A 15,923-nucleotide genomic window follows, 5' to 3' on the forward strand; every position below is an offset into this window, starting at 1 on the left:
TACACCTTGTTACCTTCATGAACATGTTTCATTTCAGAAATGATGCAGGTCTACATTTCACAGGTCTACAATTTAATATTTGACACAGGAAGCAATGGAGACATGAGGAAAAACTTTTTTAATGCAGTGGGCGGTTGGGATCTGGATTGCATAGCCTGCGTGCAGTTGGGGCATATTCAATTGAAGTATTAAGAAGCAATTGGATTATTATCCCTAAAGGAAGGAGAGAAGTGTTGAGAATGGTACTGAGGTAATTGCTTCTCCAGGATGAGCAAAATGGCTGCCTCTTAAGCTGTGCAAATTGTACAATTCCGAGGTTCTCGAATTCTAAAATTGGAGTTTAAAACTCTGCTGCTCTGTCTTTCTGATAAGTTCACATCTTCAATTCGAGGCAATTTATTGAACATGTATCCTATAGTTATACAGAATCAAAATTGCTTGATTATGAAAGTTTGAATATACAAGTTTGTCCTTTTTAAATTGATTTTTAAAAATGTGTTTATGCAGGTCCATTTACAGATGTTGTGACTACAAACCTCAAATTGAAAAACCCAGCAGATAGGAAAGTATGCTTCAAAGTGAAGACTACAGCACCACGTCGGTACTGTGTCCGACCTAATAGTGGGATTATTGATCCTGGAACAACGGTTACTGTTTCTGGTAAGAATGATGGGAAAGTTAGGTAGTATTCAACTAAAGCTAAGACCATGTGATTATTTTTAATGTTTCACTGAAAACGATTTCTCATTGGAATTAGTTGGAAATGTGTTGTTGATTTAGCCTATACAATACAATGAGTGCATTTGTTGATTAATATTGCATGCATGCAATCACGTGCTTGTAATTTAAGATTCATGTGTGCTGAGTGCGGCAGTGTTCATAACTAAATGTGTGATTATATTCCTATGACTTCAGTCAAACTGTAAGTAATAATGAGCACTGTACTAAAATAGCAAATATCTGACTTTTAATAATTTCGCAGATAGGTTTTTAATCAGAGTAGCCAGAGATCATCTGACTTTTTGCTAGTGGTTTGACTTGGATATTTTTAATTTGACTCTAAGTAATTACAGCCTTGGTGTACCCAAGTATCTGCTGCGTTTGTCCTTTTGGATTGTGGTGGTTGTATTTTTGGAAGGCGCTGCTTACGGAATCTTGGTGATTATCTGCAGTGCATCTTGTAGATGGTACACGCTGCTGCCATTGAGTGTTGGTGGTGGAGGGAGTGGATGTTTGTGGATATGGTGCCAATCAAGTAGACTACTTTATCCTGGATAGTGTCAAACTTCTTGAGGGTTGTTGAAGCTGAACTCATCCAGGCAAGTGAGTATTCCATCACGTTGCTGGCTTGTGCCCTATCGATGATGGAGAGGGGAGTCAGAAGGTTAGTTACTTGCTTTAGGATTTCTAGCCTGTGACCTACTCTTGTAGCCACAGTATTTTCATGGCTAGTTCACTTCAGTTTTTGGTCAATGGTAATGTTAGTGCAAGATCTACTGATGGCAGTGCCATTGAATGTCAATGGGCAGTGATTCGATTGTCTCTGATTAGAGATGGTCATTGCCAAGCATTTGTACTGGAACAGGTTCTGTAGGGGTATGGCAGGTTCTGAAGCACAAGTCTTCAGTACTGTTGATGGGATGTTGTCAGGACCCATAGCCTTTGCAGTATCCAGTGTCCCCACCTGTTTCTTGGTATCATGTGGAAGGAATCAAATCAGCTGAAGACTGGTATCCGTGATGTTGGGGACCACTGGAGGAGGCCGAGATGGATCATCTGCTCGGCACTTCTGGCTGAAGATTGCTGCGATACTTCAGCCATATCTTTTGCTCTGATCTCCTACCTAGAGTTTATTCTGCACCCTGCCACCCTTAGTGTCCTTCCAAGTGTTGCTGACTGTGGAGGAAAGGAGAATGGATTCATCAGCTGAGGGATGCTAATCAGTAGGTGTCTTGACTTAATGCTGTGAGATTTCATGGTATCTGGAGCCAATTTTGAGGACCTCATGGTTATTGCTTGAAGAGTCTGAGAGACCGCTCTTCCAATTTTGACACTGACCCCCAGATTTTGTTAAGGAGAATTTGCAGGGCTGACAGAGTTATTTATTTTTTTTGCTGGTTTCATTACCAGTGCCTATATTGATGCCAGGTGGTCCATCTATTTTCATTCTTTTATTCCCCTTTCTAGCATTTTATACAACTGAATAGCTTGTTCACAAATTTCAGAGTGAGGTTGGCAGTCAACCACATTGCTAAGACCCTAAGAAGCGAGGAACAGGAGTAAGCTGTTCTGCCCCTCGAGCCTGTTCTGCCATTCAGTAGGATCATGGCTGATTCCGCATTCCTCACGCCCACTTTCCTACCCTTTCCCTGTAACCCTTGATTAACCTTGATCAAGAATCTATTTACCTCAGGCTTAAATATATACAAAGACTCAGCCCCACAGCTCTCTGTGGTAAGAAGTTCCTAAAATGCTCAATCCTCTAAGAGAAGAAATTCCTCCTCATCTCAGCCTTGAATTGGTCCCTTTATTTTGAGACTATGCTGTTTGGTCGTAGATTCTTCCATCCTCTCAGCATTTACTCTGTCAGGTTCCTTAAAAATCTTATGTTTCAATGAGATCACCTCCCATTCTTCTAAACTTTAGTAGAGTCCCAACCTGTTTAGCCCTTACTCGTTAGACAATCCCTCCATCCCATGGATCATTCTAGTGAATCTTTTCTAAACTGTCTCCAGGGAAATAATATCTTTCCTTAAATAAAACTGCTCACAGTATTCCAGGTGTTGTCTCTCCAGCACCTGGTACAGTTGTAGTAAGACGCCCCCTTGAAGTAAAGGCCAACATTCCATCAGCTGATTTCCTGCTGTTGGTCTAGAGTCACAAGTAGAGCAGACCAGGTAAAGATGGTAGTTTCTTCCCTAAAGGACGTTAGTGAACAAGATGGCTTTTTTCTGACAATCAACAATGGTTTCATGGTCATCATGAGGCTCTTAATTCCAGACTTTTATTGAATTCAAATTCCACCATCTACTTGGTTGTGATTTGAATCTGGTCCCTAGAACCTGGGTCTCTGGATTAATTGTCGCGCAATAACACCACTATGTCATCGCCAAGTAACTCCAATAAATTAGTTAAATGATTTCCCTTTAATATGGCTTTGTCAGCTTTGCGTTATTACTTTCAACTTATCCAAATGCTGTGCTATGCTGTCTTTAATAATTGCTTCTAATTTTTTCCTACGACAGAAGTTAAGTTAACTGACCTATAGTTTCCTGCTTTGTCTCCCTCCATTTTTGAATAAAGGAGTAATGTCAGCTATTTTCCAATCTAAAGGAATCTTTCCTGAATAATGAGTTACTAAAAATTAAAACTAATGCATGGGATATCGCACTAGCTGCTGCTTTTAAGTCCGTAGGACAAAATCTGTTCGGACCTTGGAACTTGTCAGTTTGAGGTTCCAACGGTTTATTCAGTCCTACTTCCCTGGTAATTTTCATTTACGCGATGAGCCACACCCCCTCCTCCTCATTCAGTCCCTGACTTACAAATATTTCCAGCATTCTGCTGTCTAGTGGAAAGCTTGCTCTTTATTCTCGGTTATTAATTCCCTTTAAGTGGGAGGCTTTAGGCGGCGTGGGGAGGAGGGGTGAGGGCGGAAGGAGTGCTTCAGGGATGTGTGAGAGAAATGATGGCTTTGAGGGAGGTTCCAAGGGTATGGGAGAGAAAGGGTGGCTTTATGAGGGTTTGAGAGATAGAAGGAATTGCAAAGAAGAGAGTTGTTTCAGACATGTCGATAAAGGAAGACTGGGAGCAAGGAAAACTTGAAGTCACTGAAGTATTGAATTACTTGCAAATGACTATTTTCTCTATCTTAAGTCTGTGTACGTTCAGGCACTACAACCTTGGGAAGGTTGTCATGGATGCTGTTTTAATAAACACTAGAGTTCATGTGTGGGAGCTACTCCCACTGCTGCTCAGGAGAGATTTCCATCTCATGACGGTATACAACTTGGAGGTTAACTTCCAGGTGGTGTGTTAGGTGTTTTAAGTAAATCAAAGATGCAGTAAAAAGGCTAGTACCTGCTTGTTTAAAATATTGAAGATTTATGAATATGCAATAGGAAAGCACTAGCAGTGATGTTACCAGTTTGCAAAAGATGTTTAAAGTTAAGACTTGTGTTGAAGTATGTGTCAATTATTTGGAAAAGCTTGTGCTAATTTGAATACTGTGATATTGAGGAAATTATTGCAATCATTCTGTTGTAGGGAGTGTGTTATTTTGTGCCCTGTATGAAATCATCCTTCTGAGCCTGTGGTGCCAATCAATCCATCAGAAAGTAGTCAGGAAATAAACATGAACAAACACATTTCATTTAGGCTGAGGAATGGCAGCATAGTAGTTAGGTTGTCTGAAGAATAAGTCATTGGTGAGAAACTTAGCTGGCTGCATTCAGAAAAATTGTGGCGGTAAGTGCAGGTCAGAGGCAGGATGTTCTGCAGTGGAAAACTTTCAGTATTTATCAATGCCTGTCCTCCATCGACGAGTCATAAGTCGGGAGAATAGTGGAGTTCTTGCCATTTGTCTGGATGTGTTCAGCTCCCGCAGCATTCAAGTTCAGCACCGAGCAAGGCAAAGCAGCCTACTTGATTGGCACCCATCCACTATTTTAAACATTGACTCCCTCCACTATTTCTGTACCCTGGCAATGTATGGATGATCTACAAGTTGTTCCTCAGCATTTTGTGAAAGGTTCTTCTAAACTTTGTACTTCAGAAGGTCAAGGCTGACAGATGCATGGGAGTAGCACCTCCTGCAAGTTCCCTTCCAAGTTGTATATCTCCTGACTTGCTGAGCCACCATAGTCACTCTGTCAACTTCTAGGAAATCTCTCCTTAACAACTCTACAGGAGTACATCCTGCACATGAATGCCATCAGGTCAAGAGGTTGCTCACCACCACCACCTTGAGCATCAGTCGTGATGCACTGTAACTGCTGGCCCAGCCTGCTACAGATGTCCACCTCATTAATGGAAAAATGCATTCAATTTGCCTATGAGGTTTTAAAAAGTATGCATTTATTGGAGTAATAATTGTGTGGCTTTTGCCATAATTTGACTTGAGAGATGCATGAAAACTGAGCACTGTAGCTATGAGTTCAGTATAATTGGAAAGCATGAAATAACTGGCTAAATAGATAATAGAAAAACTGAAATTGCTACACATACTCAGCATATCTTATGGTTTATGTTAGAGAAAGCAGAGTTGACTTCCTTTGTCAGTGACCTTTCATCAGACATTTCAAAATTGAGATTATTACTTTTTTGTTTCATGTGGTTGAAAATATCTAGATGGTGTTACAGTCTTGATCAATGTGATGTGATTGAATGGTGGGAGAGTCCTGAGGGTGTCGATTGCCTGTTCCTTTTCCTATGTTTCTGCATTCACAACTCTTTAATATAACGTCACCAAGGAACAAAAATCTTGTCTACAGTCTTTATCATCATTGTCCTTAATAAAATTGGTGGCTCTTTTAGATTTGTGTGAAGTTCAGTGTAACATTAAAATATTTTGCTCTCTTGACAGAGGTAAAAGTTAAGTTAACTGTACTAAAGTCAACCAATTGAAAACAACCTTTGTTTTAAGGACTGTTAAATTTAGTTATTTAGGTTACTTGCTGAAATTGCAAGGTTGTGATGAAAGTTCCCGCATTTTCCAGCTTGAAATTCTTAATTTCCATATTATAGAACTTGAGAACGAGAGATTTTCTTGGTGGGAATCTGGACAATTCAAGTGAAATTGAAGAGTCTGCGGTCATAGTGGCATTCGAGAAGCCACTTAGCTCACCAGGTTTATGGTGACTCTCGAAGAGCAGTCAGTTTCATAGCCCTCCTCAATTCTTGTCACCTTTTGGGTTTATTTTCCTCCAGTGAAGAAACCATTCAGCTTCCTTTTGAAATCAATCATTCTGTTTCTATCACCCTTAAAGGTAGAACCTTGCAGGTCATTATTATTTGTTACGTCATTATTCCTCCCATCCTCTCCACCATCTGCCCTGAAGCAATAATACTGTGTCTCCTCATCCTTTCATGGGATATGGACATTATTGACGAGGCCAGCATATTTTTCCCACCTGTGATTGCCCTTGAACTGGGTGTCTTGCTAAACCATTTCAGAAGTTGGCTAAGTATCAGTTACATTGCTGTATAGCTGAATCAAGCAAGTAAAACAGGTTTCCTTCCCTATAAGACAGTGGATCAAATAGGATTTTATGACAATTGATGTATTTTCATGTTGAGTTTTACTGAGACTTGCTTTCATTTCTAGATTTTTAATCAACCAAATTTAAATTCCACCAGTTGCCATAGTGAAATTTGCATCCATATGCCCACAGTGTTAGGTCACTGCACCACCACTGTCTCCCCAAATAAGACTAGTTTTTCTTAAGTCTGAATCAATTTACTCTTAATCTCCATTATACCCTACTTATTGATTTTTCACTCTATCCACGATCTTAGCATTTCCACTTCTGAGATTTTGTCAGCATCCTCTTCCTTTCTAAGCACTAGTAGAATGTATTCAAGTATAATAACCCTGATCTGTGCATTGAACATATGTCACTTTCTTTGCTCATGAACCCAACTGTCTCCCTAACAACGCTTTGTTGGGTTTCCTGCTGTATTGTTCTTATTTTCACTCGTTGCCAGCCTAATTTTCCACTTTTTCCTCCCCTTTCCACATGTATTTGGCTTGACTCTGGCTTGAAGAATTTACCTTAATATGCATCTTAGGTGCTATTTTCTTTTCATTTCACCATAAGCTCTATTTTTTTAATGTCATCCGTGGATTCCTGGCTTTCGTTCCATTTCACTCTTATTGGAATGTATCTCACCTGTACCTTTTTACAAAGATCTCTCATTCTTCTGTTTTAATTTTTCCTGTCATTGTCTGGTACCAGTTTACTTTGGCTAGGTACCCTGTCATCCCATTAAAGCTCATCTGCTTCTAATTTTCAGCTAAGTATTAAATTTTCCTTCGTCTTCTCCATTACTAGCCTAAACGTCTGCAATGATCATTCTTGCTTTAGTCTTCTCCCACAGACATTTTGGTCCACATGCTGTGGATGGAGAGTGGAGTGTGGAGTTTGTCCCTTTGCAGTTGTTACCATTACTTCACTGCTTGCCCTCTGCCGCCTTTTGTTGATGCTGATGTGCGCTATAACTTCTGATCCACTCCCTTTCTCCTGCTGAATGTTCTGCACCGTCTGTGATGTCCTTTGTCCAAGCCCACCAGGGCGACAACACACTGGGATACTCAGGTGGTAACAGAAATATCTGCCTGTCTGCCTGACTAGAATTTTCTGTAATTATTTAATTTTTACGCTTTGCTGTTCTTTCCTCGCTCATTTGTACCATTGTATAGGTTGCAGCCCTTGAAGGTATTGACATGCCCAACAATCCTGGAATACCCCCCTTTAACAGCATTGTGGGTGACTCTTCCCTCAAAGGCAGCTCACAACCACCTTCTCCAGGACAGTCTGGGATGGGCCATAAATGCTGGCCAGCTAGTGATAGTAATGTTTCATGAACAAATTTTAAAAAGCAACCTACAATGCTGAATATCTGTTTGAGAGTCAACCACACTCTGAAGACTCCATACTTTCTTCTTCCTACCTTCTGGGGTGCCATCCATCTCCCAATCTGTGGGGTGACTGCCTGTTGGAATACGATCAAAGAATGCATCCTCCCTGATGCACAGTGACTTGACAGACCTTGAGCTCAAAGTTTCTGAGCCGGAGCAGGAGAAGCTTTTCAACTCGTGCAGTTCCTAAAGATGCTTGATGCATGACGTTTCCACATGGTATACGAAGTACACGTAGTAGGTCTAAACTGCCAGCCCATGACCTAAGAGAATCTTTATTCCCTTGTTTTCATCAAGGTAGTTTTAGATTTTAACTTTTAATTTCATTTAATGCTTTTGGACCTCTGTGTTAATACTGTTGTTAATAATTTACTTAACTTTGCTCGTACCGATGATGCTTTGTTTTCACCTTGACCTCTGCTTTGTCCGCAAACCTCATCAGCTATTCTTTCCTCAGCTCGGCTCTCTAAATAACTTGCTGACCTCTGAGGTCACCTGGTTATTCTTTTTTTGTCTGTATTAATTCTTTCAATGCTGTTTCTCTTTTCTCTGAATCCCTGGCTCTCTGATTTGTTCTCTGTCTCACAGTGAGTCCTTGCTTTTATCTAAGAGTCTTGGCAATTTTTTCCTTGGAACCCATACATTTGCTGCCAACTGACTACTTGTTTTCAGCTGCTAGTCTCTGACACTGTTCCCTTCGGCTTGTCCTCTCCCTGTTAGTTTATTGCAAATAAGTTGATTAACTGTTGCATCGCTGATGGAAATATAAGTCGTTTGTAACTCTCACCTTGTCTCCCACACAATATTTTGTTCTATCTGAATTTCATGCATCCTTCTGATAATTTTGGATTTGTGTTTCTTCTTTTCTTGCACTTTGTTTATTGGACTGTGGAAAACAGAGGAAGGCTGAAGCGCATGAGATGTGTACATTTAGCCATGGAGAGTAGAACCTAATACTGCAGGAAGCATGGACCTCTGTCTTGGGTTGAAATTGTTAATTTGGAACAGTTAATTTGGCTTTTTGCATTGCCTTTGCTAGATGTAGTTGTATGATAAATACTTAACACTAATGTGGTTACTACAGATGAATGAGATTTCTTCAACCGGACATAAATAGACACAATCTCTTAGAGATTACTGATACGTAAATTCTCTTGGGATTGGCAGTTATGATTTATGCTTACCCAGGAAATCCATAGCTTAGCATTTCAGCTGGGTATGTAAAACTAATCTTGCATACAGAATTTGCAAAGCTACACTCACATATGAGTCAGTTGTTTGTTTACCCTCTGTGTATATTGACAGCTATTTATTAAAGTAATACTCAATGAGACTCAGTTGACGTAGATAGAATGCTTCTAACATTCCTTAACATTCACTTAATTGTGCTCTGGAATATGATTTATAAATAATTTTTAGGAAAGTACTGATCAACAAGTGAACTTAGTTCTATTCCCTAAATAGCTGCTGCAGTGGTATTTTTTGATGACATTTAAATTGAGACACTTCAGAAATACTTCAGCGTGATTTAACTGCATGTTTGTTTTTGGACCTTCCTTTTACCCTCAGCATGAATCCTCAACCCTGGCTCACCTGAGGGCAACTCAGTATTGTGCAATAAGGTAACGGCTCTGAGAAAGTTATTTTTGAAGCTGCATTAGCTCATTCCTGTCTGGACATATAATGATATTGCATGCCTTTGCACGAAGGAGAGGTTTAGCATGATGCCTCAGTGGGGGCAAACCTATCATCAACTCTGTGTAGTTATACCTAAATGCTCATTGTTGCCAACATTCTCAGAATACTGCATATAGGAGTTGGCATGTCATGTTGCGACTGTACAGGGGATGGTTGAGACATCTTTTGGGATACTGCATACAATTCTGTTTGCCGTTCTATAGGAAAGATGTTGTTAAACTTGAAAGGGTGCAGAAGATGTTGCCAAGACTGGAGAATTATAGGGAGAGGCTGAATAGGCTGGGTTTTTATCCCTGGAGCTTTGGAAGCTGAGGGGTGTCCTTACAGAGGTTGATAAAATTCACGAGAGGCATGTGTGGTATATAGCCAAGGTCTCTTTCCTAGGGTGGGGCAGTCCAAAACTAGAGGTTGAAGGTGAGAGGGGAAAGATTTAAAAAGGACGTGAGGGGTAACTTTTTCATGTGGAGGGTGGTGCATAAATAGGATGAGCTGTCAGAGGAAGCGGTCGGTGGTGGATACAGTTACAACATTTAAAAGATATATGGATGGATATATGAATAGGAAGGGTTTAGAGGGATATGGGCCAACTGCTGGAAAATGGGACTAGATCGGATTGGAATGTCTGGTTGGCACAGACAAGTTGTACCACAGGGTCTGTTTCCATGCTGTATGACTCCATCACTCTAATTTTTTTCGTTGCTGAACCTCTGAGATTTGTGTGCAACAGCAGCTTCTGAAAGCAGAGGCCGTACATAGCAAAACGATTGACCTGCACAGATCTCTGTGGAAACATTGATAACTTGTACCTATTGCTATCATGCAGTAACCTACATTCCGGTGTTAAGACAAGAGCCTGTTGTCTTTGAGAATCAATAGTGGTTTATCCTCACCCATTACTGCTCATACTTAATTAGAAAGATAGGCTTTTATGCTTAATATAGAAAGGATGATTCTGGATGGTCTTGTGATACAACAGTAATGTCCCCACCTTTAAGCCAAGAGGCTTGGGTTCAAATCCCACCTACTGGAAGGACTGTCACAGCATGTCGGAACAGGTTGATTAAAATAACTACAAAACATTATGCTGGGGTGCATCGTCCCTGGTCTTGATATTTTGATAAGTTTTCGGTGACGTCTTGATTTTTTTTTTGTTACACTACTCCTCCCAAGAGCTGTTTGATGCATTATTATTAATTTAAAAGGAGTAGAAAGGAGGATTAACAGTGGTACTCTATCTCAAATACAACAATGTTGATGTTGCAATGTATAACCCTTAGTACTACATTCTTTAGGCCCCGATTCTTTTTTTTTTCTTCCATGGGATATGGCCATCAAACGCACTGCTGTGGAGCTAGAGACATGTTAAGGCCAGACGTGGTAAGGCTGGCAGATTTGTATCCCAAAAGGACCTCTGAGCCTGATGATGGGTTTTTATGACAATTGGTCACCATTAAGTTAGCTTTTTACTCGAGATTTCTAATGTGGTACAAGTTAAGAGTATGATGGAAGGTTCTGCATTTGCTGGATGAGTGCAGTTCAGCAGCACTGGAGCTCAACACTGTCCAGGACAGGCAGGCTGTTTAAATTGGCAATAAATGGTGGAAGCGGTATGTGCCATCTATAAAATGCACTGAAGAAACTCAACTCGCCATTGCTCCTGCGACAGCGCTTTCCATACTGTGATTGCTGTCACCTTCAAGGACAACGGCAGCAGAAGTGTGGGAAAACCTGCTGATAGCTCTCCAACCTGTACACCATTCTGACTTGGAACTATATCCGCAATTCTGGACTCCCTCTCCTTCAGAGCACTGTGGGTCTACCTGCAACATTCAAGGAGTCACCACCACCTTCTGAGGTTATGAGGGATGGACAAAACTCTCTGGCTTAGCCAGCAATGTCCGCATCCCATTTAATAATACAGGAAAAGACTTGGAAGATTTCAGATTCTGGAGCTGTATTACCTGTCCTATGTTTGTGACTTTCATTTCTGTTGGCAGAATTGTTATGAAGCAGAGTAAAACAGAATGCTGTTTTACATGATGTGTAAGTTAGAGGAGGCAGTGACCAAATTTTGGTAATGTCCTGTTTCTTGTTGCCAAAAACAAAAGTGTAATTTCAGCATTAAAAGTAATCCAAAGTGGAGTTGAGGCTGATCACTAATGCAAGTTATGAGCAAATAGCAGATAAATTACTGTTTCAGCTTATGAAGATGATGTCAAATAAGAGTTCCTGGATCAAGAGGATGGTGAAAAGAATTGGAAATTGCTGCTGCATTTAGGGAATCTGGAGGGTACTTTTAGATGAATAAATGTAGGTAGTTACATTCACTCATCATTATCTTGTGATTCTGCCACAAAGCATCTATTTATCAGTACTGTGCTTAGTATCCATTAATAAGACCTTAGGAAATAGGAACAGGAGTAGGCCATTTGGCCCCTTCTGCCTGCTCCACCATTCAATGGGCTTATGGCTGATTCAGCACTACTTGCATTCACTTTCCTGTCCTTTCCCCTTAACCCTCGAATCCCCTACTAATCAAGAATATACCTATCTTGGCCTCAAATATACATAAGGATGCTGCCCCCAAAGTGCTCTGTGGCAAAGAGTTCCAGAGACACTCAATCCTCTGAGAGAAGAAATTCATCCTCATCTCATTCTTAAATTAGCTCCCTTTTATTCTGGGATGGTACACTTGACTCTCCCATAAGGTGAAGCATCCTCTCAGCAATTAACTTGTCAAGCCCCTTAAGAATCCTGTATGTTTCAATGAGATCCCTTCTCATTCTTCTAAATTCCAATGTGTTTAACCTTTGTACATACTAAGGATCAACCTCGTGAACCTTCTCTAAACTGCATCCAATGAAATTATATCTTCCTTTAAATAAAGGGAACCAAACTGCACATAGTACTCCAGATGTGGTCTCATCAGATTTGCAGAAGATTTCACTCCTTTTATATAAATAAGGGCCAACATTCCATTAGCCTTCCTGTTTACCTGCTGGACCTGTGTGCTAGCTTTCTATGTTTCATGTGCAAGTATCTCCAAGTCCCTTTATGTTGCAGCTTTTTGCAGTTTTTCATCATTTAAATAATACTCTGCAGTTTTGTTCTCCCTTCCAAAATGAACAAGTTCACATTTTCCCACATTATAATCCATTTGTCAACTTTTTGCCTACTTGCTCAACCTATCAATATGCCTCTATAAACTATTTTTGACTCGTCTGCAAATTTGGCTACATTTGCTTCCTTCCTTCCTTCAAGTCTTTACAATATTTATTAAACAGTTGCAGTCCCAGCAATATGGGACCCCACTGGTCACAGGTCCCCACTTGCCGCTTGCTGCCCAGTATCCAATTCTCTGTCTGTGCCTGCATACTACCTCCCACTGAACCTTTTGTGAGGTATCTTGTCACCTTCTGAAAGTCTGATGCAACAATCTACTCCAGTAGCAGCATTCACCTCAATCCATATATATTTTATCTGGCCTTCTTGCCGTTTTCTTTTTCCCATGAGAGAGACTGCGATTGCAATTTAAATGTATATTAGTATTTTGGGCAGTAACTTGACTGAGAAGGAATAATTTTGTCACCAATCTCATGTCGGATGGTCCATCAAAAGACATGAGAGGTAATTAGTTGCGCTATAGGTGGCTCTGCAGGGTGCCAAAGATTGATCTTTCTGTTAATTTGTGATCGCTTAAGACATTTTGCATCTCAGTGTTAACAAATTTGTTTTTGTTGACCGACACCATTGAACCTAATTGAAACACATGGTTTTGGGTGTCGTATATTAGCATGGATAGAGGATTCACTAACTAATAGAAGATAGTGAGTTGGTATAAAAGGAATTTAAGATGGCAAACTATAACCCGTGGAGTGCTGGGGCCACAATTGCTTATAATATGTATTAAGAACTTAGGTAAAGAAAGTGAATGTATTTTTGTCAAGTTGACACATAGTAAAAATAGGTGGGAAGGCAAGTCATGAGGGTGACGCAGAGTCTACAGAGTTTAAGGGAGCAGTCAGAAATTTGGCAGAAATTTGGAATATAGTGAGGGAAAATGTGAGATTATGTACTAGGGCAGAAGAACAGAGGAGCTAAATATTGTTTAAATAGAGAAAGCCTGCAGAATGCTAAATCCAGCCATAATCATACAGCATGGAATCAGACGCTTTGGTCAAACTCATCCACGCCAGCCAAACATCCCAATCCCATTTGTTAGCGTTTGACTTACATCCATCCTTCCTATTCATATACTCATCCAGATGCCTTTTAAATGTTGTAGTTGTACCTGCCTTCCCTACTTCCTCTGGTTGCTTTTTCCATATACCCACCATCCTCTGTGTGAAACGTTAATCCTCAGGTTCTTTTTAAATCTCTCCTCTCTCAGCTTAAACCTATGCCCTCTAGTTTTGTACTCACCCACCCTGGGAAAAAGACCACGGCTGTTTACCTTATCTATGCCCTCTATAACCCTTAGAAACCTCTGTAAGGTCACACTGCAGCCTCTGATGCTCCGGGGGTGGGGGGAAGCCCCAGACTATTTAGCCTCTGCATAACTCAAACCCTTCAGTTGCAGCAACATCCTTGTCAATCTTTTGTGCACCCGCTCAAGTTTAACAACGTCCTCCCTATTGAAGGGCAACCAGAATTGCACACAGTATTCTAAAAGTGTCCTCACCCATGTCCAGTACAGCCCCAAGATAACATCCCAACTCTTAGTCTCAATGCTCTGACCAACAAAGGCAACTGTGCCAAACGCCACCTGTGACTCCACTTTCAAGGAACAATGCACCTGCATCTCTAGGTCTGTTTGTTTGAGCACAGGGATTTGAGAGCTTTTGTACATAATTTACCAAAATCTCACATACAAGTTCAGGTTATAGGGAAGGCAATGAAAATATTGGCCTTTATTTCAAAGGGAATGAACTATAAAAATAGGTATTGCTAAAACTATGCAGAACAATCGTGGCAATTGCCAAGTTGTCTCGGTAATGAAGATAATGTGAGATATTTAAAAGTGAATGGAACAGAAACTGAAAATATAATTCAAATCGAAATACATAGCTATTCAATTGGCACGTTTTGTGGTAGAAAGCAAGATAACAGGGTTTCAGCTGAAGAAATGAACACTGAAGTCGTGAAAGTTCCAATTGAGAAAGTGAGCCTGAGTAGGGAAAGAATAAGAACGACATAGATTAGAACTAGCAACTTGATGTATTTATAATTTAATAGAAGTCAAAACCATACCAAGTTGAGGCCAGAGGAATCTTGAACTGTAAAGATGTGTCTGTATAGCAAGCGGACCAGTGGCAGATTAGTCTGGAAAGTGTATGTGTAACCACGACATAGGCCTACAGCATTCTTTGTTTAGTGATCAATTTAGGGTTATAGTTCTGGATGATTTAAGAACCTGATCGCTCAATGGGGTGTAAAAACCTCAAGGTTTAAATGCTATGCAGGCAACTGTATCGCATCAATGAAATAAACTTGTTTGTCATTCAAGTTTGGATATTTAGTCTGTATTTCATATTATAATGTTCATAGTATTTCTGAGTCTTTTGGTGATTTTGAAGTAGTATGGTCTCAAAATTAGTCAAGCAAGATATTTGAATGGCTGCATAAAGGGGTCAGCCATAAGCAGGTTGAATAGAGAATGTCATATCCTGGATTGTTCATGTTTTTAATTCAAGTAAAAATGTCAGCAAGTTGGTGTGGAATTAATTTGATGTTTAAATGTGAGAGATCCATAATCAGAAGTTTGAGCGATTTATGCTTTCACTGTACTCCACATGTGTCACTAGTAGTGAAATACAGCAGCCTATGAATGGAAGCAAATAATGGTGATGTTAATGCATTCCACTTTCTGATGGGTTAAAGTGGTGTAAAAATTAAGCTGGAGAGGATTTAGAAGAGATTGACCAGGATGTCGCTGGGTATGGAAAGTTTGAGTTATAAAGAAAAGCTGGATAGACTGGGACTTTGTCCACTGGAGTGTAGGAGGTTGAGAGGCGACCTCATAGAAGTTTATAAAATAATGAGGGCTATTAGTAGAGTTAATGGTACTTGTCTTTTCCCTAGGATCGGGGAATTTCAAGACTAAAGGGAACATTTCTAAAGTGAGAGGACAGAGATTTAAAAAAGACATGAGGGACAAATTTTTTTTTAAAGAGGTTGGCTCATTTGTGGAATGACCTTCCTGAGAAGGTGGTGGATGTGGGTTCAATTACAATGTTTGTTTAAAAGGCATTTGGAAAAGGACATGAATAGGAAAGATTTGGAGGGATATGGGCCAGGAGCAGGCAGGTAGGATTAGAGTAGTCTGGAATTAGGTTCAGCGTGGATTGGTTGGACCAAAGGGAATGTTACCATGTTATATGCTTTTATGGTGTGAATCTGATAAGCAGCAATAAAATAATGCTAATAATCTCACACTCAAAAGTAGGTTCCAGACATTTAGTCACAGTGAAGGTAAGAATATCTATAATTTCCTAACTATATTTTTATTCTTGGGGGTAATATTTATTACTCTTTAACCTTTGTTGGTCAATTGCGGTTTGTGCCTCTGTAATGGAATTCTGAGCCC

The 15,923-nt window shown here is 40.2% G+C and overlaps 1 protein-coding gene across 1 annotated transcript in view; it reads left to right on the top strand.

The window, feature by feature from the left end:
• The window catches only part of LOC125482985 (vesicle-associated membrane protein-associated protein A-like), a 70,713-nt gene that overhangs the window by 35,461 nt on the left and 19,329 nt on the right, over nucleotides 1–15,923 (top strand). The window contains exons 2-4 of the mRNA XM_048596192.1: nucleotides 508–660; nucleotides 3,307–3,310; nucleotides 7,421–7,436. Of these exons, the coding sequence (XP_048452149.1) occupies nucleotides 508–660; nucleotides 3,307–3,310; nucleotides 7,421–7,436 (173 nt within the window). The remainder of the gene's footprint in view (nucleotides 1–507; nucleotides 661–3,306; nucleotides 3,311–7,420; nucleotides 7,437–15,923) is intronic.

The sequence above is a fragment of the Rhincodon typus genome, chromosome 4 (assembly GCF_021869965.1).
Source record: "Rhincodon typus isolate 14 chromosome 4, sRhiTyp1.1, whole genome shotgun sequence".
Classification (NCBI taxonomy): domain Eukaryota; kingdom Metazoa; phylum Chordata; class Chondrichthyes; order Orectolobiformes; family Rhincodontidae; genus Rhincodon; species Rhincodon typus.